This window comes from Rhinatrema bivittatum, chromosome 3, assembly GCF_901001135.1.
Source record: "Rhinatrema bivittatum chromosome 3, aRhiBiv1.1, whole genome shotgun sequence".
Taxonomy (NCBI): domain Eukaryota; kingdom Metazoa; phylum Chordata; class Amphibia; order Gymnophiona; family Rhinatrematidae; genus Rhinatrema; species Rhinatrema bivittatum.
Genome location: NC_042617.1, coordinates 255862354 through 255882226, shown reverse-complemented (window position 1 = coordinate 255882226; position 19873 = coordinate 255862354). Strand labels below are relative to the sequence as shown.

Sequence of the window (19873 nt, the reverse complement as noted above, 5' to 3'; positions counted from 1 at the left end):
CCTACCAGCAGAGATGATAGAAACAAGTGCTGTGAGAGAATTCAAGCATGCTTGTGACAGATATAGAGGACATATAGAGTGAATGAGGTGACAAGAATTAAGGAAGCATGACTTAGTGATATTGCAGTTGGTCCCAGAAACCAACTGGATCAATGCCAGCAGGATTGGGCATTATCTAGTAAGGTGATAAAAAGAAATCAAGAGGTGAATAAAGAAAGTACAACCTGGTGACACATAAGAACATAAGAAAATGCCATACTGGGTCAGACCAAGGGTCCATCAAGCCCAGCATCCTGTTTCCAACAGTGGCCAATCCAGGTCACAAGAACCTGGCAAGTACCCAAAAACTAAGTCTATTCCATGTAACCATTGCTAATGGCAGTGGCTATTCTCTAAGTGAACTTAATAGCAGGTAATGGACTTCTCCTCAAAGAACTTATCCAATCCTTTTTTAAACACAGCTATACTAACTGCACGAACCACATTCTCTGGCAACAAATTCCAGAGTTTAATTGTGCATTGAGTAAAAAAGAACTTTCTCCGATTAGTTTTAAATGTGCCCCATGCTAACTTCATGGAGTGTCCCCTAGTCTTTCTACTATCCGAAAGAGTAAATAACCGATTCACATCTACCCGTTCTAGACCTCTCATGATTTTAAACAGCAGGCCATGGAGTAGCCAGGTTAGTATTAGCAGGCCTGGAGTAGCCAGGTTAGTATTAGCAGGCTACAATTCTTTAGACACCAATTCATCGATTAGATTGTTGCCAGTATGTCATTAAGTTTAATTCAGAATTACCCTTTGTCTACCCTGGAAACTGATGGTACATGTGTATGTCAGACTATCCGACTCTACACTGAAAAGTTTCTCTGGGGTTTGGTCATGCAATCATTTCCTGGTGCGGATGCCAACCTTTTCATGCTCAGTTGCAAATTGAGCAAAACCAGGTATCAACCCCATCCTTATTTTATACTCTCTGAAGTCAGTTCTCAAAGCAATTTACACGGGTAAAAAGCATTTTGCCTACGCTAATTGGCCATCTGAAAATTGCACTTCCTCAATGCAACTAAAGATTCGAATGCTCTTCCACTCTGTTTTTAGACATTTTAAAATCAGATGTTTAGGTCCAGAGAGGAAAAGTATGCACATGAATGGAATTTTCAGTTCTTCACACCTACTTTTCCAGCTAAATTTTATCTGTGGAAAAAGCAGGTGCAAGTGAACACACATGCTTTGTACCAGTGATGGCTTTAGGGTTTTGCCACTCCTAGGTAATGTTTGTGTTGTCACCCCTCCCCTGCATAAGTTCAGATAACAGAGAGCAGAAGGTTTAAGGCATAGCCCCACAGTTTCCTGCAGACGGCACAATCGGAATAATTTCCATCTTGAGTATTACATTATAAAAATGAAGTAATTTTCCAGCCTTGCTTGTGTCTGTATGATTTTTTTTTTTAAATTGGTCGAGAAAACAAAATCTCAAAGAGCAGAGGGAGATCATCTCAGGGATGGGGAGAGGAAAAGGAGAGGGTGAGAGGGCTAGGGATGGGAAGAGAAGAAAAGGAATAAGAGCTAGGAATGGGGTGAGGTTAGAGTGAGAGGACTGGAAATAGGGATGAGTGTGAGAAGGAAAGAGGACTGGGGATGGTGAGAATGGGAGATGTGGAAGTTTGAGGGAAGGGGGGAGGAAGATCAGGAAATTGCAATAGAGGAAGAGAGAGGAAGGTGCTGGGATTGAGGAAGGGGGAGGGTGTGGGGGCTGGGTTCCAGGATCTAGGGGAAAGAAGCAGATCAAAGGAGAAAGAATCTGAATTGCATTAGTGGGGGTAGAGGGGAGAGGAGGAAGAGGAAGCAGGTGACCCTACAATGCTTCGGTGCTGCTTCCCCTTGTAAGAAAATAAGACTTGCCATACTGGATCAGACTAAGGGCCCGTCAAGCCCTGTATCCTGTCTCTAATAGTAGCTGGTCCCCTCTCTAATCTCCAACTTAATCTGACACACACACACACAGGCAAGCACCAATCTTTTATCTCTCACACATACACATCCTCCAGCTTGTCTCCTCACCTGCCAATAATTCCTACTCATCCTCTTCTAACCTGCCCAAAATGATCCTCTTTTGCCCTGTTTGCTCTAAGCTCAACCCCGATCATCCTGTTCCCTGCAGGCTGGCTGAGAGGGAAAGGGCTGGATCAGGAACGAAAGACTGTTTTCCGATGATTGAGATTCAATCATCTGGAAGGTCACAAGTCTTCAGCCAGGCTGCTGCCCCCAGATTTTTGCTGCCCTAAGTATAGGCCTAGTGTTCCTATTGAGAAATCTAGGACTGCTTTATATCCGTGACAAATTTTAAAACAAACGAACACATGCACTTTTTCTTTGAGAATTGGTGCAAAGCTTGCAAGTAAAAAGTCTGCATGGTCTTTGTCCCAATGTGAGCAGTTTGAAAATTGTCCCTTCAAGAATAAGGCCTACTTAAAATTCTTTTCTGCATTTTGTATTTGTTTTGGACAAAAGTCAATTAACTTGTAAAATAGACTTAAATGAGAAATTTAACTATTTCCTAATCTGTTTGCATAGAAAATCGGAGAAGAATTTGTGGCAGACTTAAGTCAACTGAAGAAACTGCTGAATTTTGTTAAAGATGAAGCCTTCATCAGGGATATGGCAAAAGTCAAGCAGGTAATATTCACACAAAATAAGCTGTGCTGGGAAGTCCCTAGTTCATTCCAGAATGTTCTGCAGTCTCAGATGAGGGCTTTCTTGGTTTTTATCATATATTGTAACTGTTAACTCGTTTTTTAGAAATAACAGAAAATCTTGAGTGGAGCAGACCTAGCAAGAGCTCCCAGCAAATCACCACCTAATACTTGTTCCATACATCAGTCCAGTGCCATCTCCTAGCTAGGAACACCGAACATACTCAAGTTCTCAACACTTTCCAGCAATCCTTGGAGTTAAGGTTCTTACTGAAAATTCAGCTGGTCAGAAATGAAGGGTGAGAAGTTACTTCTCTGTGTCATCCTTTTTCTTTTTTTTTCCTAGGAAAATAAGATGAAGTTTTCCGCTCACCTAGAAAAAGAGTACAAAGTGAAAATAAACCCTTCTTCCATGTTTGACGTGCAAGTCAAGAGAATTCATGAATACAAGAGGCAGCTGCTGAACTGTTTACATGTCATCACGCTATACAACCGTAAGCCTCTGCTTTCTGCTGACATTGAGGCAAAGTGATAGTAAGGCATGCCATCAGTATATACAGCAGGAAAATAAACAAACTTAACACTCTACTGAGAAAATAAATAGCATGGGTTATTGTTCCTGCAGCACAGAGTTTGACAAATTTATGACAAAAGTAACTTCAGTTTCGATGTAGAGATTAAGCTAAATTGGTCCTTCAGATGTATGGTATTATACAGGCTGCTATGTTTGGTCATATGCATTTTGTTGTTGCTTTAAATGTTCACTAGATGGATGCCTCTTCCACAGGCTTAGAGCTCGGTAAGGATCCCTAGCGGCCCGCATGTTGGTAGTTTTCTAAATATTTGGATTCTCAGTCAGTACTCACCTTTGAGTCTTGTTAACCAAACTGATTTCTAACAGATCGATACTCTAAGGCCGTGGTAGAAACAGTGCGGCAGTGTCAGGCGCACCCTCGTTCCCCGCACACACAGTTCTCTTCACCTACTGCTCGATACTCTCTTCAAATTGCATGCAAATGCATGCCGCGGCTGCGAAGCCTTAGGCAAGCGTTAGGACCGCGCAACCCATTTTACTGTATAGAGCGCCTATACAGTATCCTGGGTTCGCGGGCCTAACGCTTCGCGGCCGCGCTGGTATCTGTCATTTCAAATGTCATTTCAAATGACATTTGAAATGACAGGTACCAGGAAGTGGACAGTTATGTTCCCCGATGCTCGGCAAACTTTCCCCCAGCCCCCGTTCACCTGCCCTGGCCCCGTCCGGTCTCCGGTGCAGCCCCAGTCCTGTTCCCTCCTCCCGAAGCAAAAAAAACCAAAAAACCGAAAAAGTAGCAAGGCTCGGGCCTGCTACGGTGGTCCCTTCTCCCTTCTCCTCTCCTCCCAATTTCGGCGCTCAAGGCGGCCGGGTGGGCGTGCATTCATCCAGGCAGAGGGAGCCGGCGGCGAAAGCGGCCTCCGGCTCCCTCTGCCTGGATGAATGCACGGCCCCTGCCGGCAGTGAATGAATGCCCGTGCGATTTCGGTACTCAAGGCGGCCGGGTGGGCGTGCATTCATCCAGGCAGAGGGAGCCGGCGGCGAAAGCGGCCTCTGGCTCCCTCTGCCTGGATGAATGCACGGCCCCCGCCGGCAGTGAATGAATGCCCGTGCGATTTCGGCGCTCAAGGCGTGACGTCACGACATGTGACTGCCTTGAGCGCCGAAATCGCACGGGCATTCATTCACTGCTGGCGGGGGCCGTGCATTCATCCAGGCAGAGGGAGCCGGTGGCGAAAGCGGCCTCCGGCTCCCTCTGCCTGAATGAATGCACGGCCCCCGCCGGCAGTGAATGAATGCCCATGCAATTTTGGCGCTCAAGGCGGCCGGATGGGCGTGCATTCATCCAGGCAGAGGGAGCCGGCGGCGAAAGCGGCCTCCGGCTCCCTCTGCCTGGATGAATGCACGGCCCCCGCCGGCAGTGAATGAATGCCCGTGCGATTTCAGCGCTCAAGGCGTGACGTCACGACATGTGACTGCCTTGAGCGCCGAAATCGCACGGGCATTCATTCACTGCCGGCGGGGGCCGTGCATTCATCCAGGCAGAGGGAGCCGGAGGCCGCTTTCGCCGCCGGCTCCCTCTGCCTGGATGAATGCACGCCCACCCGGCTGCGGCCTGGATCGAACACGCTCCCACCGCCGCCTGGATCCAACGCGCGCCCACCCGCTCGCCGGCTCCCGCCGCCGCTGCCTGGATGAACGGGCGCCCATCCGCCCGGCTTCCGCCGCCGCCTCGATGACCGCACGCCTGGGGGATTCGGAAAGTGACAGGAAAGTGACAGGTATTTATACATATATATATAAACAACTTACGCTGCAATGTTTTTTTACACTTTACTCCCTTTGGTTTTACCCCCATTTTTTACACTTTATTCCCGTTTTAATTTTCTAACACCACACTAACACCAAGTAGAGGGTAGGCGGTAAACTAACAGGTTAAGGACGCGGCAAAATAGCGGGTTACAAAGGAGATAATCTGAGCGCGCGTCACAGTATCGGAGGGGAATAGCTAATTCCTTCATTATACAGCTAATTCGTTCATTTACATATCATATACATGCTGCGTGCGGAAAGGGTTATGCGTCTGTTTTAAGAAGCGCTAAGGACGCGTGAAACTGGAGACTGTATCGCTGGATTGCTTTACGCGTCCGAATTGTGCGCTCCCAGCATGTTACAGACGGGAAATCTTCAACCGCACGTTACAGTATCGACCTGTAAGTGGGTTAATCAAAACCCACAGCAGCTGTTTAAGCTAATTAAAACTGAGCTAAATCCAGGTCCTCATTTTTCCTATGAAAAAAATCAGTGGTAAATTGAAAAATATAAAAAAACCTACAGCAAAAATATGTTTCCTGTTTTTCTGCTGGAAAGAAAAAAATATGAATTTATTTAACTTGGGAGACCCGAATATAGACAGATGCTTTGTTTTCACCTGGATGCTGGCAGAACAGAGAGATAAAGTAACTTGCCCAAGGTCACAGAGAGGTGAGTCTCAGACTCTTTGTCCTGAATTAGGGTACAATACCAGGCCATGCCTCCTCCTAAAAGTTTAATGTATATTAGAAATGGGTATTCTGTTAACTGTGTGAAAATCAGTCATTTTGAAAAGTATAGTGGTAGTGTCTTTCATAAGCATATAGATATGAAAGAGGATGAAAAGTCTAGTTCTACTTTAAACCCTACTGGGGCCTGGTTTAAAGGGGAAGTGCTATCTACAGTACAAATATTTTTACTTGTGCTCCTTTCCTTAGAAGTTACAAATGGTAGGGGTTTTTTTGTGTGTGCTGGGTGTTTTTTTAAATTAATTACTTTGTTTCTAAGCGGCAGGATTGGCATACATGCTTTCTTACATTGATTTGTGCAGGTACTGATATGTGTCCCAAGATGCAGTTGCTTCTGTGACATCAGAGTGCTCTTTCTTCTGTAGCCTTCTGCAGCAATATTCATCAGAAACTATTGACAGTGCTAGCAATTACATCCAGCCACTGTTTCAGGACTTCCCTGCACCTTTGACACCATCCCCCCACCTCTCCACAGCCCCTGCTACAACCATTCCTCTGGCACCTTCCAGTGTCCAACTGCCAGTCCTCCAGTTCCTCCCATCAGTTAGAAATCTGCTGAGCCCTATGCTCTTCCAAACGCTCTCTCCTTCCGCTCGCTTTACCTCCTCCCCTCTCCACTGCAGCCCAAACCTTTAGCTGCTGCCCTCCACCCACTCCTAATGTCACACGTCTCAGATCCCATGCTCTCAAAGGCAGTCTTGTGCTTATGAGAGCAGAAACTCAAGAGAGCAGAACATGATGGGGAATAAAGTATGAACCTGCACTAAACGAGAGAGAGATCTTGGAGTGTCCCTGTCTGATAATCTCAAAGTTGCAAAACAGTGCACTCGGGCAGCGGGAAGAGTCAGAAAAATATTAGGATGCATAAAAAAAGCTATCAGAAGAAAAAAGAAAGTGATAATGGCTCTGTATAAATTGTTTGTGACACCTCATATGGAATTTTGCATCTAGTTCTGGAGATACAAAATTCACCAAGGCAGTGAATTTTCAAGATCGTATTCATGTCCCTCAAAGGAATAGATAAAGCATAATCGATGAGCATTTTTCAGTGGAAAAGAAATTTTAGATTTCCTAACGTATAGAGAGATGAACTCAGACCAGTGGGCTTATGCTCCCCTGCCAGCAGATGGAGATGCAGCATGCTGCCCGCTATAGGCCGTTGGTGTGTGCAGTGTGTTGGCTCTGAGCATGCGTTGTGCCCTTGTTTTTTGGGCGCGCTTTTTATGCGCACTAACTTTTTTATGCGCTTAGCTTGACGCACAGGTTGTGTGTGTACCTTGCCATGCTTTCATCTAGGTGCTTATTATTTGGGCTCATTTTATTTTTTAGTGTGAGCCGTTCTGACGCACATTTACCACAGCGATGGTGCCGATAAGTAAGAAGCCTATGCATCTTCCTATTTGTGTTGCCTGTCATATTAGAGCTTCTCAGCCCAACTTGGCTTCTAATCTATGCCAGCACTGCTCAGACGCTCAGGGAGAGTTGTCTTCCTTGGATTTTGCTAAGCCTGGCTCTTCTCATTCTGATGATGCCCTGGTCACGGCCTTGACTTGGGGGGACGCCAGGTCTTGGTTCTCCCTTGACTGACTCCTTCGCTGGCGAGTGCAATTCGGTGGGACCAGCTCCAGTTCCTTCTGGGCTTCGTCTGAACCCGGCTGCTTTTTCGTGGGTGGAATTTTTTCAAGGCTTACAAACCTTTCTTCAGGTGCAGTCCTCCACTTCCCCCATTTCTGTCTGGTCGGACCCTCAATCAGTGGCTCCTCCCTCTTCCAGTCCTATGCTTAAATGCTGGGGTTCGCCCTGGCTCCCTGCGGGTGTTTCTGACATGAATCCGGATGGCACTGATGATGAGGTTGATCCGGATTCCCTGGAAGATGGGGAAATTCCTCCAGGGCTGGAACCATATCGAACCATGTGGTGTTTCTTTCATAGAGGTGAACTGCCGGCCCTGATTTCCCAGACTTTGAAACATCTGGTTGTTCCTGGTTCAGATGCTATGTCAGTGCTGAGGAAGAATCCCATTTTGGTTTCCTTACGTAAAGTCTCTTGTTTTTTCCCTGTGATGGATGCCATCCAGGAATTGATTGATGTGGAATGGGATGCCCCAGAGAAAACTTGTTTCTCCCAGGACAAGCAGGATGATAGTCCTCATAGATGGGTGACATCAGATGGAGCCTGTCACAGAATACACTGAGCATGCCCAGCATGCTACTAACCCCGTAGCCACACGGGGTGTCCCCCTTCAGTCTCATTTTTTCCGTGGTGCTGTTGCCTCGTGGTTTGTGGAGCTCTGTTTCAAACCTTTTCCTCATGGAAGAATTCAATGTTTTTCTTCGATTTTTCCCCGGCTCAGAGTCCCCCATCGCGAATTGAGTCCTCTGGCATTTGGTAGGTGTTTTTTGCGTTCTTGCGGTCGGTTCTTGAGCATCTACCCCCCGGTGGCCAACGGTTACCAACTGCATGCCGCCCTTTTTTCAACGGCGACCGATTTTAGGAATTGCCCTGAGTGTCCGCAGACTATATCCATCACAGACCCGCATGTGTCCTGTGTCTCGGGCCTTCCCACAATATCCATCGGTGTCCCAGCTGTGCTCAGATGACTCCCAAAGGCCGGCGCGCCCCCCTGGACAAGATGGAACACTTGTTTGGTTCCAAGCAATTGGCTCCATCAACTCTGGTACCGGGTATATCGAGTCACAGGGATCGGTCTGACCCGGGACCTTTGCCTTCGGTACCCCGCTGCAATGATCAGGGTGTGGGAGATCGCCCGTCAAGGGCGTTGGGACATTTGAAGGCTTCTGGATGGTCTTCCTCGGCGCCGGAGAAGGACCAGGCTGAGCACCATGGGAAACAGACACCGGCACCAATGGTCGTCATCGTCCGGTTCCAATACCGACACCGGAGCGGCATCAGCCTCGGCTGAACACCCTCCGAAGAGGCCCCGAGGAGAGGAGGCCCCATCCTCCTCCAAACCTGGGAGGCCAGGGCATTCCCCACTGATATCAGTGCCGGGCACCAAGCCTCTGCTGGATCCCCGTGGATGCTCCGGTGATGTCCAGCCTGCCTCCTACTCTGGGGTCGGTCTTGTTCGCACCTGCTTTCAGAGAGGAGTTGGACCGCATGGGGTCTCCAGCAGCCACCGACGCCGACCCCCATACCAGCATTGGAACTGGCGCCCTCCATGTTGGCGCATCTGCTGGAAATGCTGAACATGCTGCTCGGTGCCTTACTGAAGCAGCCTGTGCCAGCGGGCCCCTGCTGCCTTGTCCACCACCGGTGTCTCCCCCATCTCAATCCCGATTTTGGGCTCCTCGGAGGAGAAAGATATGGCTCTGCGCCTATCTCCATGGGTGCTACCGCCGATGTCGGATCCTGTCCCCAGGCCGTCGGGCCTCCCGGTGCCCCAGCGTCCATCGTAGGTCCCGGTACCCTTGATGCCAGCGCCACTGCTGTCAGTTCCACCTCACCGACCATCGGTGCCCATGCCCCATACTCTGGGGTTTGGCTTCCCTTCTCGACCCTGGCAGTTTAGTGGTGAGGAAGAGGCCCCTTACGACCCATGGGAAGATGCCTCATCTGAACATTCCTTGGAAGCCGCCGACGACCTTCTGGCGGAGCTTTCTCTGCCAGATGAGAGGCAGCACTCACTTCCCGAGGACTTATCCTTCACAGCTGGCGATAGCAGAAACCATTCCCTTCCAGCTTTTAACTAAGATGTTGGAGGTCCTCCAATTCGTGGATGTCCCTAAGGAGGTGATGGCCGTTCCTGTACATGAGGTCTTCTTAGACCTCCTCTACTGGCTCTGGGAACACCCGTGTTCAGTGGCTCCAGTCAATAGAAAAACGGATGCCAGTTATCTCTTGCAACAGGCCCTGGGCTTCCAGAAGAGCCAGTTGCCTCACCAATCAGTGGTTGTGGATATCAGCCCAGAAAAAAGCTCAAAAGATCCGCCCTCACTCCTCCACCCCTCTGGGGGGGGGACCATAGAGCCTTAAACACTCTAGGTCAGAGAGTATTCCAAGGATCCATGCTTATCGCTCAGATAGCGACATACCAGTTGTACATGAACCAATACAACCGGAACCTCTGGAAACAAGTACAGGAGTTTGCCGAGGGTCTACCACAACAATTCCAGGAGGGCCTAGAATCCATCCTCCAGAAAGAATTGGAAGCCAGGAAGCATGAAGTGAGGGCGGCCTATGTCGGCAACAAGGGTCTCAGCAGCAGGCATTAGTGCCAGATGCTGGTCCTGGCTAAAAGCCTCTGACCTTCACCCGGAGGTTCAAGACAAACTGGCCGACCTCCCCTGTACAGGAGAAAACCTGTTTGGGGACAAAACCCTGGTCACAGTGGCCCAACTCAAGGATCACCATGAGACCTGCGTCAATTATCTACTACCACCTATGACCCCCTTCGGCGACCTACAGGGCACCACGTAGGGATTCCAGAAAGCAGTTTTACAGGCAATAGAGATACTATCCTCCAGCCTCCTGTGCTTGTCCAGCTCAGGCTGCCCAAAGAGGCCACCCTCACCAACCATGAACACCTAGGGCTCAGCCAGCCCCTTAGCCTAGCCCTGCATCTGGCTTTTGACTGGCACAGAGAGAGCAGCAGCCTAACCACTGTGCCTGCGCCATCCAACCCACCGGTGGGAGGCCGACTCTGCCTATTCGTAAACAACTGGTCCCCAATCACCACTGACCGATGAGTGTTGTCCATTGTAGCATGGGGTTACCGCCTGAACCTTCTCAATATTCCCCCAGACTCCCCACCCTCTCTGGCGTGGAGCCTTGTGGAACACGCAATGACCCTCAAGCTAGAACTCTCGGCCCTGCTACAGTCCAGAGTCGTAGATTTGGTTCCCCAGGTTCAGTGCGGCTGGGGGTTCTACTCCCGTTATTTTCTCATTCCAAAGACAACAGGTGGCCCTGTCCCATCCTTGACCTCCAGGCCTTAAACAAGTTTCTCCGGAGAGAGCAATTCAAAATGATATCCCTGGGTACCTTACTCCCACTTCTGCATCAAGGGGACTGGCTCTGCTCTCTCGACCTACAGGATGTCTACACACACATTGCCATCTTTCCGCCTCATCGAAAATATCTGCGCTTCATCGTAGGACAGCGGCACATCCAGTACAGGGATCTCCCCTTCGGGCTAGCCTCCACACCCCAGGTCTTCACAAAGTGCCTGGCTGTGATGGGAGCACATATGCGCCAGAACGGGGTGCATGTGTTCCCATATCTGGACGATTGGCTCCTCAAGAGTTCTTCAAAAGAAGGAGCTCTACAGTCCCTGAACATGACGATGAGACTCCTCCAATCACTGGAGTTCCTTGTAAACTACCTGAAATCCCAGCTGACCCCAACCCAGCGACTGAGCTTCATCAGGGCAGATCTGGACACTGTGGTAGCCAAGGTGTTCCGTCCCAGCGAATGCATAGCCACCCTGGCTGGGCTAACCAGGTCCATCCGTTGCCAGCAGTTGGCCTCAGCCCCCTCAGCTCCTGAAGTTGCTGGGCCACATGGTCTCATTAGTACATGTCACTCCAATGGCCCACCTGGCCATGAGGGTCACGCAGTGGACTCTGCGGTCTCAGTGGCACCAAGCCTCTCAAGAACTCTCTGCACTGGTCCAGATAACTGAACCACTCCAGCTCTCCCTCGCCTGGTAGACACAGGAATCCAAACTGAAATAAGGACTTCCTTTTCAGCCCCCGACTGCTCAGGTGATCCTGACCATGGATGCCTCCAACCTAGGCTGGGGGGCCCATGTCAACGGCCTCCACATGCAAAGCCTCCACTCAAAAGCCAAGACAAGCTGCCAAATAAACTTCCTGGAACTCTGGGCCATGCGGTATGCACTCTATGCATTCCAGGACTGCCTGTCCAACTGGGTCATTTTGATCCAGATGGACAACCAAGTTGCCATGTGGTACGTGAGCAAACAAGGGGCCACAGGCTCTTATCTCCTCTGCCAAGAGGCAGCACAGATATGGGCCTGGGCCCTGTCATGTTCCATGCTCCTGTGTGCCATCTGCCTGGCAGAGACCAAGAATTTGGTGGCAGATCGCCTCAGTCAGACAGGATCTTCCACCAGTGGGGTCAGCCGGACGTGGATCTCCTTGCGTCCACATAGAACCACAAGGTGGACCGTTTCTGCTCCTTACACAAGAAAGGGAAAGGACCAGCAGTGGATGCCTTTGCCCTCTCCTGGAGTGCGGGTCTCCTGTATGCATATCCTCCGATTCCGCTCATAAGCAAGACTCTCGTGAAGCTACAACAGGACCGAAACTGCATGATCCTCATAGCCCCACATTGGCCACGACAGGTCTGGTTTCCGATCCTCTGTGACCTATTGGTCCAGGAGCCCATTCGCCTGGGCACCTTGCCTGACCTTATCACACAGGATCAGGGCAAGCTATATCACCCGAACCTCCGGTCATTGGCTCTCATGGCCTGGGTGTCGAAAAGCTAGTGCTGCAGCCCCTTAACCTTTTGCATGATGTCTCGCAAGTCCTGGTAGCTTTGAGTAAACCTTCCACATGGAAGTCCTATCAAGCGAAGTGTAGGAGGTTCTCGTTCTGGTTTGCAGAACAGGGTCTTGACCCTTTCACTTTCCCAACTCCTAGACTTTTGGACTACCTCTGGAGCCTCTCAGAGTCTGGACTACAGACTACCTCAATCAGGTGCATCTGAGTGCCATAAGTGCCTACCACCGCAGAGTGGGCAACATTCCGGTCTCGGTGCAGCACTTAGTGGGGTGCTTCATGAGAGGCTTACTTCAACTGAAGCCTCCACTACATCCTCCTGTTGTGGCCTGGGACCTCAACATAGTGCTGGCGTGGCTCAGGCGGCCTCTGTTTGAACCCCTACACTCCTGCAGTTGAAGCATCTAACCTGGAAGGTCATCTTCCTAGTGGCAGTTACTTCTGCTCGCAGAGTCAGTGAGCTGCAGGCCCTAGTGACCTATCCACTTACATGAGGCTCTTTCATGAGAGGGTGGTGTTGCGCACTCACCCTAAGTTCCTACCTAAAGTGGTAACTGCCTTTCACCTGAATCAGTCCATCATCTTGCCCACTTTTTTCCCCGAGACCACACTCTCACCCAGGTGAGTGGGCTCTGCATTCCTTGGACTTCAAGCGTGTTCTCGCCTTTTATCTGTAGCACACCACAGCCTACAGGCAGTTCACCCAACTCTTTGTCTCCTTTGACAAAAATAGACTTGGAGTTGTGGTGAGCAAGCAGACCCTCTCCAATTGGTTGGCAAACTGCATCGCTTTCAGTTACGAACAGGAGGGCCTTCTGTTGGAGGCCGAGTGAAAGCACACTCATAAGGGCCATGGCAGCGTCAGTGGCGCACTTCCAGGCAGTCCCTATCGCTGAGATCTGTAAGGCTGTGACGTGGAACTCCCTCCACACCTTCGCAGCCCATTACTGTCTGGACAAAAATGGTCGACAGGACAGCGTCTTTGGCCAGTCTGTCCTCTGTAACCTGTTTCCAGTCTGAGAACCCAACTCTCCCTACCTAGGGCCCAGTATGATGTTCAGACTGCCCTGTTGTTGCCAATAGCACGCCTGTTGTTGTGTCTGTTGCACTTTATTGGGTACCTTTTGGCCCATTGTGTTCCAGGGGCAGCCTGCAGCTTGGTATTCACGCTTCTGTGAGGACTACCATCCTGCTATGTCCTGGGAGAAAGCAGAGTTGCTTATCTGTAAAAGGTGTTCTCCTAGGACAGCAGGATGTTAGTCCTCAGGAAACCCGCCCGTCATTCTACGGAGTTGGGTTCATCTTCGATTTGTTATTTTATTTTTCGCTTGTTCTTTTCGGCTTTGATATGAGACTGAAGGGGGACCCTGTGTGGCTATGGGGTTAGTGGCATGCTTGGCATGCTCAGTGTGCAAGTCAAAGTTTCTAGAAACTTTGACAAAAGTATTCCGTGACGGGCTCCATCTGATGATGTCACCCATCTGTGAGGACTAACATCCTGCTGTCCTGGGAGAACACCTGTTACTGGTAAGCAACTCTGCTATCCCCTGAATCTGACAGTGAGAGAGCGATTGTGTTTTCCCAGAGTGGATGCTCTGGTATGTGCCATGTCTAAGCAGATGACTATCCTCGTAGAGGGAGGAGCGGCCTTGAGAATGTACATGATAGAAGGATTGAGGCTATTAAGCAAGCCTTTGAGGCAGTGGCGATGAATTTACAGATTGCCTCCTGTTGCGCCCTAGTGACAAGATCTTGTCTGCTTCTCTCTCAGGAGGTTAATGAGTCTGGAAGGAGTTCTAGAGCGGATATGGAGCCACTACGGCCTTTTTAGCAGACACAGGCTGTGATTTGGTCTGGAATTCGGCCAGAGGAGTAGCTTCGGTGATAGCAGCCAGGTGTCAACTTTGGTTGTGAAATTGGTCAGCTGACACAGTTTCCAAAGTCAATATTACCAGGATGGCCCTTTAAAGGCTCACTCTTGTTTGGGAGTGAGTTGGAGAAGCTGGCCAGTAAGTGGGGTGAGTCTCTGGTGCCTCGGTTGCCGGAGAATAAGAAACAGTTACAGCACCCCTTTGGTATGAGGGGTCGTTTCCAGGGTTCCAGGTGTTTTTATCCCTACAGAAGGAAGACCTTTCAGCAGACCCGGCCTTTTGTCTCAGTCCTTTTGTCCCCTGCAGCCCAAGAGAGAAGCAAGCTCAGGTGGTGGACCTTCCTGAGCTTCCCAATGAAGGTTTGCTGATCCACCTTCCAAAACAGGAAATAGGTGGACATCTCACACAAGCTTTCCCGGACGCCAACTGATAGAACACCGCCAAGCCACCCCTAATCTCCAACTATACCATGGTTAACTAATCTCCAACATGGTTAACTAATCTCCAACTCGGTTAACTAATCTCCAAATACACCATGGTCATCCTTATCTTCTATCGTTTACCTGTGTGAATTTCAATAACCTTTCCTTTCTCTTCCTTCTCAGCCAAGTTCTTATCACCCTGTTATATGTAACTGCCTTTTCAACACTATTGTTATAGTTATGTTTACTATGCACCCCTGTTTTATGTGAACCAGCACGATGTGACTGCTGTCTCGAATGCCGGTATATAAAAATCTGAAATAAATATAAATAAATAAATCTCTCTTTTATCAAAAGTGGGTCGAGATCACGTCAGGCCAATGGGGCCTAGAGGTGATACGCGAAGAGTATGCAGTGGAATTTCATAGTATTCCTCAGGACGTGTTCATGGTGTCCCCTTGCCACTCCCCACAGAAGAATCAGGCAGTGGAGTTCATGCTTCAAAGGCTCCTTAGACTGAGGGCTGTGGTTCCAGTGCTCATGTCTCAAGAAAGTATGGGGTGATATTCCATTTATTTTGTTGTGCCCAAGAAGGAGGGCTCCTTTCATCCTATCTTAGATCTCAAGAGTGTCAACCATCACTTGAAGGTGACTCATTTTTGAATGGAAACCTTAAGTTCTGTAATAATGGTGGTGCAGTCAGAATTTCTGACCTCCTTGGATCTGTCAGAGGCTTACCTTCAAATTCCCTTCTGATTGGAACATCAATGCTTTCTCACTTTGCAGTGTTGGGGCACCATTATCAGTTTCGGGCGCTGCATTTTGGTCTTGCTCCCAGAACATTTTCCAAGATTATGGTGGTGGTAGTGGTGGCCTTGCGAAAAGAAGGAATCATGGTGCAACCGTATTTGGACGACTGGCTGATTTGAGCCAAGACTCAGGAAGACAGCCGCTTGGTGACACACAAGGTGATCTCTTTATTGCAGGAGCTTGGTTGGGTGATATATCTGGCAATCTTCAACCATCCCAATCGTTGGAGTATCTGGGGGTCCAGATCAACATGGGACAGGACAGAGTTTTCCTACCGAAGGTTCGGATCCAGAGGTTGATTGATGTTTCAAGTGCATCAATTGATGAACACCATATGCCCGATGGTATGGTCCTACCTTCAGGTAGGAAGTTTGATGGCAGCTATCCTGGAAGTGGTGCTGTGGGCAAGGGTGCATAAGCGTCCTCTTCAGCGCTCTCTGCTATCTTACTGGAACCCGTAGTCTCAGGATTATGTGGTTTGGCTCCATTTGCTGATGGAAATCTACTCCTGCCTCCAGTGGTGGTTGCAGGAGGATCATCTGAGAAAGGGAGTTTCCTTGTCCTCTCCGGCCTGGTTGGTACTTACGACAGATGCGAGTCTCCACAGTTGGGGGACTCACTTTCTGGAGTTAACAGCTCGGGGCGCTGGAATGCCAAAGAGTCCTGCTGGAACATCAATTGCCTGGAGGCCAGGACAGTACGGCTGGCATGCTTGCAGTTCGGCCATAGACTGAGGAATTAAACGGTTTGTGTGATGTCTGACAAGGCGACAATGGTGGCCTATATCAATCACCAGGAAGGAACCAAGAGCCAGCAAGTGTCAGAGGAAATAGAATAGCTGATGGAATGGGCGGAAGGTCATCTGCAGATGATCTCGGCCTCTCACATTACAGGAAGAGACAACATAAGAGCAGACTTTCTCAGCAGGGAGAGTCTGGACCCAGGAGAGTGGGTGTTGTCAGCTGAGGTGTTTCAGCTGATTGTGGATCTCTGGGGCCTTCCGTTCCTAGACTTGCTGGCGACTTCTCGAAATGCAAAGGTTCCTCGCTTCTACAGTCACAGGAGAGATCCATGGTCCTTGGGAGCAGACGCTCTCATACAGGTCTGGCCAGAAGACAGATTGCTTTATGCCTTTCCTCCGTGGCCCTTGCTGGGCAAGATAATTTGCAAAATCGAAGGCCATAGGGGGCTAGTACTACTGGTGGTGCCAGACTGGCCCAGGAGTCTATGGTATGTGGATTTGCGATGACTCCTGATGGAGGCCACCCTTCGTCTTCCATTGCAAGTGGATCTGCTTCAGCAGGGAATGGTTCTTCATGAGGATCCGACTCAATTCTGTCTTACGGTTTGGGCCTTGAGAGAGCTCGCCTGTTAAAGCGTGGTTATTCCTCTGTGGTGATTGCCACTTTACTCCGTGCTCACAAGTTCTCCACCTCCTTGGCTTATGTGCGGGTTTGGAGAGTTTTTGAGGCCCTGTGTGAGGAGCAGGATGTTCTTCCTCATTCAGTTAAGATCCCTCTCATTCTGGATTTTTTGCAGGATTGTATTTATTTATTTATTTTAACATTTTTATATACCGATAGCCATTTGCACATCGTACTGGTTTACATAGAACAACAGAGGCAGACTACAATAATGGGCATGCCCTTTACAAAGAACGTAGAACATAGAATAAATATATATAATTTCGTAAACTAGGGTAGAAACATTAATATAACTTGGGTTATATATATTGGATGGATTGAATAATGGCTTGGATCTTAATTCCTTGAAGGTGCAGGTTACGGCTTTTGCCTGTTTCAGAGGCCTGGTGAATGGTGTTTCCTTGTCATCTCATCCTGTTGTGGCCCATTTTTTGAAGGGAGTGAAGCAACTTAGGCCACTCTTGAGGTTACCAGTTCCATTGTGGAGTCTTAATTTGGTGCTGGGCGTTTTGGCGGGCCCTACATTCCTTAAGGTTGTTGACTTTGAAGACTGTGTTCCTCGTGGCTATCTGTTCTGTGCATCGGATTTCTGAGCTGCAGGCTTTGCCTTGCTGGGAGCCGTTCTTTCGGGTGACTCCGTGGGCGTTATAGCTGCATACTGTTCCATCCTTCTTGCCCAAGGTAGTCTTGGACTTTCATTTGAATCAGTCCATCTCCTTGCCATCCCTGGGAAGGTCAGGAGGAGATTCGCCTTTTGCGCTTCTTGGAAGTTAAGCGTCTTATTGTGCGGTATCTGGAAGTCTCTGAGTGGCCTGTTTGCGGTATTTGGAGGTCTCTGAGTCGCCTGTTTGTTCTTCATGGCGGGTGTAAGCAGGGGCTCCTGCTTCGCAGACTACCATAGCTCATTGAATTAAGGAGGTGGTCACGAGCGCATGTATGGATGCTGCAAAGCTGTTGCCTACTCAGTTTAGGGCTTATTCCACTAGGGCTCAGGCAGTGTCATGGGAGGAAGTTAGTCTATTGCCTCCTGTTGATATTTGCCGAGCTGCGATGTGGTCCTCCTTACAGACTTTTTCCAGGTGTTATCATCTGGATGTACCGGCCCTGGAGGATGCAGCCTTTGCACATACAGTGTTGACTGGACTGCTGGCAACCTCCCACCCTGTTGGGGAGTAGCTTTGGTACATCCCACTGGTCCTGAGTCCATCTGTCTACACACTAGGAAATGGAGAAATTACTTATCTGATAATTTTGTTTTCTTTAGTGTAGACAGATGGACTCAACTTCCCACCCTCAGCTGCTGCATGGGTGTGTCAATAGTCCTCCTGTGGGGCTCTGGGTCCCAATGGATTACTGGTAAGTGTTCATCCAGTCCCTAGTTTGGGGTACCTAGAATCTTATGTGAGTTCATTGTTTATGATTGGTTGACAACAGTTCTGGTTACCTGTTTTTAATCATGTTTTTAATCAAGTTTTTTGCTAGTCTGTCCTCAGTTGCTTTTGAAGAGAATACTGGCAGGCTAGGGTCACTGCAGGGTTATGTATTCTGTGACGTCAGCTTGCTCTGTCTCCATCTGCTGACAGGGGAGCATAAACCCACTGGTACTGAGTTTATCTGTTTACACTAAGGAAAATGAAATTATCAGGTAAGTGATTTCTCCATTAAGAGGTCATACTATGAGAGTCAAAGAAGCAGATATACTTGGGAGTAGTATTTGGATATATTTCTTCATGGAAAGAGTGGTGGATCATTGAATAGCCTTGAATAGTGGAAGCAAAAACAACATTAAAATTCAAGAAAGCCTGGGATAAGCACAAATGTTCTTTAGTTGTGGGGAAGCAAGAGTAAAGAAGGGTCTGTATGGCATTGCAAAAGAAAATGGAAAAGCTACAAGAGCCGTATCTGCTGTTATATTCTTCTTCTTTCTGATAAGTGTTGTTGCGGCTCCATAGGCGGAAGTGCTAGGGAGCTCTCCCGATTCCGAGGAGATGTGTGCCCCTGAGGTGTGACAAACCCCTTCTGGGCAGACAAGAGTAATCTAAGGACCCTGACCCTCCACCAGACCTGCACACTCGGTGAGGCCACCAATGCAATGGTGGTCTCTGAGTAGTCCTCCAACTACTCCAAGCCCTTTTGGACCTGCCGCTGGGTAACGGCAAAGAGCGGCAGGCCGGATAGCGGTCAAGGGCAGGCAGAGACATCTGTTGCTGGATGAGGGATGAAGACACTGATGAGACACAGACTAGGAATTGAAACACAGGTGACGAAGACTCTAGGGCCTGGGCCGAAGCGCGCCCTCCACAGCCAGTTAAGGCTAGGCATGGACCATACCACGGACAGGTAAAGAAGAGTTCATTCAAGAACAGAGGCAAAGGGAGAAGGAGACAAGGGGCTCCGACAACCTGAAGCAGATACAGGTTCAAATTCAGATCCAGATTCAGATTTCAGAATGAAGGTCCCGGAGGTTGTGCTGCAAACCGGAAGAAGACATCTGGGAGGAGGTCAGGAACAAGAGGAACAAGGTTGAAGGCTTGAAGGAATATGAAGACTCCTTGGCGATGGTAGATAGAAGAGTCCCACCGAGTGCCGGCCGGGATGGTCGCGGACCACTCGGGCCACTGTGCGCCCTACACAACCCCGCTGGGCTGGTCAGGGACCTCACAGGGATGGGATGAGTGAAGCTTCAGGAGACATCGGCCACTGAGAACATCTGGACAGGCAAAGATAAAGGACATCAGGAACACTGGGACGAGGACATCAAAGACAGAAGGCATCAGGGAACGAAGAGACAAGATGGTCATCCAGTGAAGAAACCAGGAACAAAGAACATCAAGGGATCCCAGGACGAAGACAATGAAGCCAGGCAGAAGCAGGAAGCCAAGAGTCCAGGAGGAACTCACTCCTTGCGAAGGCAACTCAGGAATGGCAATGGAGCCCTTTATAGGACTGAAGAGGCGGATCCAAGGTGGTGTCATCCAGGGCCCACTCCCTCACTGGCCCTTTAATTCAGTGAGAGAGGCGCAGCCCTGCGCCTAACGAAAAGGAAGCAGGAAGACTGCAGGACCA

General features: G+C 49.2%; 1 protein-coding gene across 3 annotated transcripts in view; it reads left to right on the top strand.

The window, feature by feature from the left end:
- Nucleotides 1-19873, top strand: part of PYGB (glycogen phosphorylase B) — a 346630-nt gene that overhangs the window by 248451 nt on the left and 78306 nt on the right. For all 3 annotated transcript variants that reach the window (XM_029594500.1, XM_029594502.1, XM_029594501.1), the window contains exons 13-14: nucleotides 2578-2679; nucleotides 3043-3190. In XM_029594500.1, the coding sequence (XP_029450360.1) occupies nucleotides 2578-2679; nucleotides 3043-3190 (250 nt within the window). The remainder of the gene's footprint in view (nucleotides 1-2577; nucleotides 2680-3042; nucleotides 3191-19873) is intronic.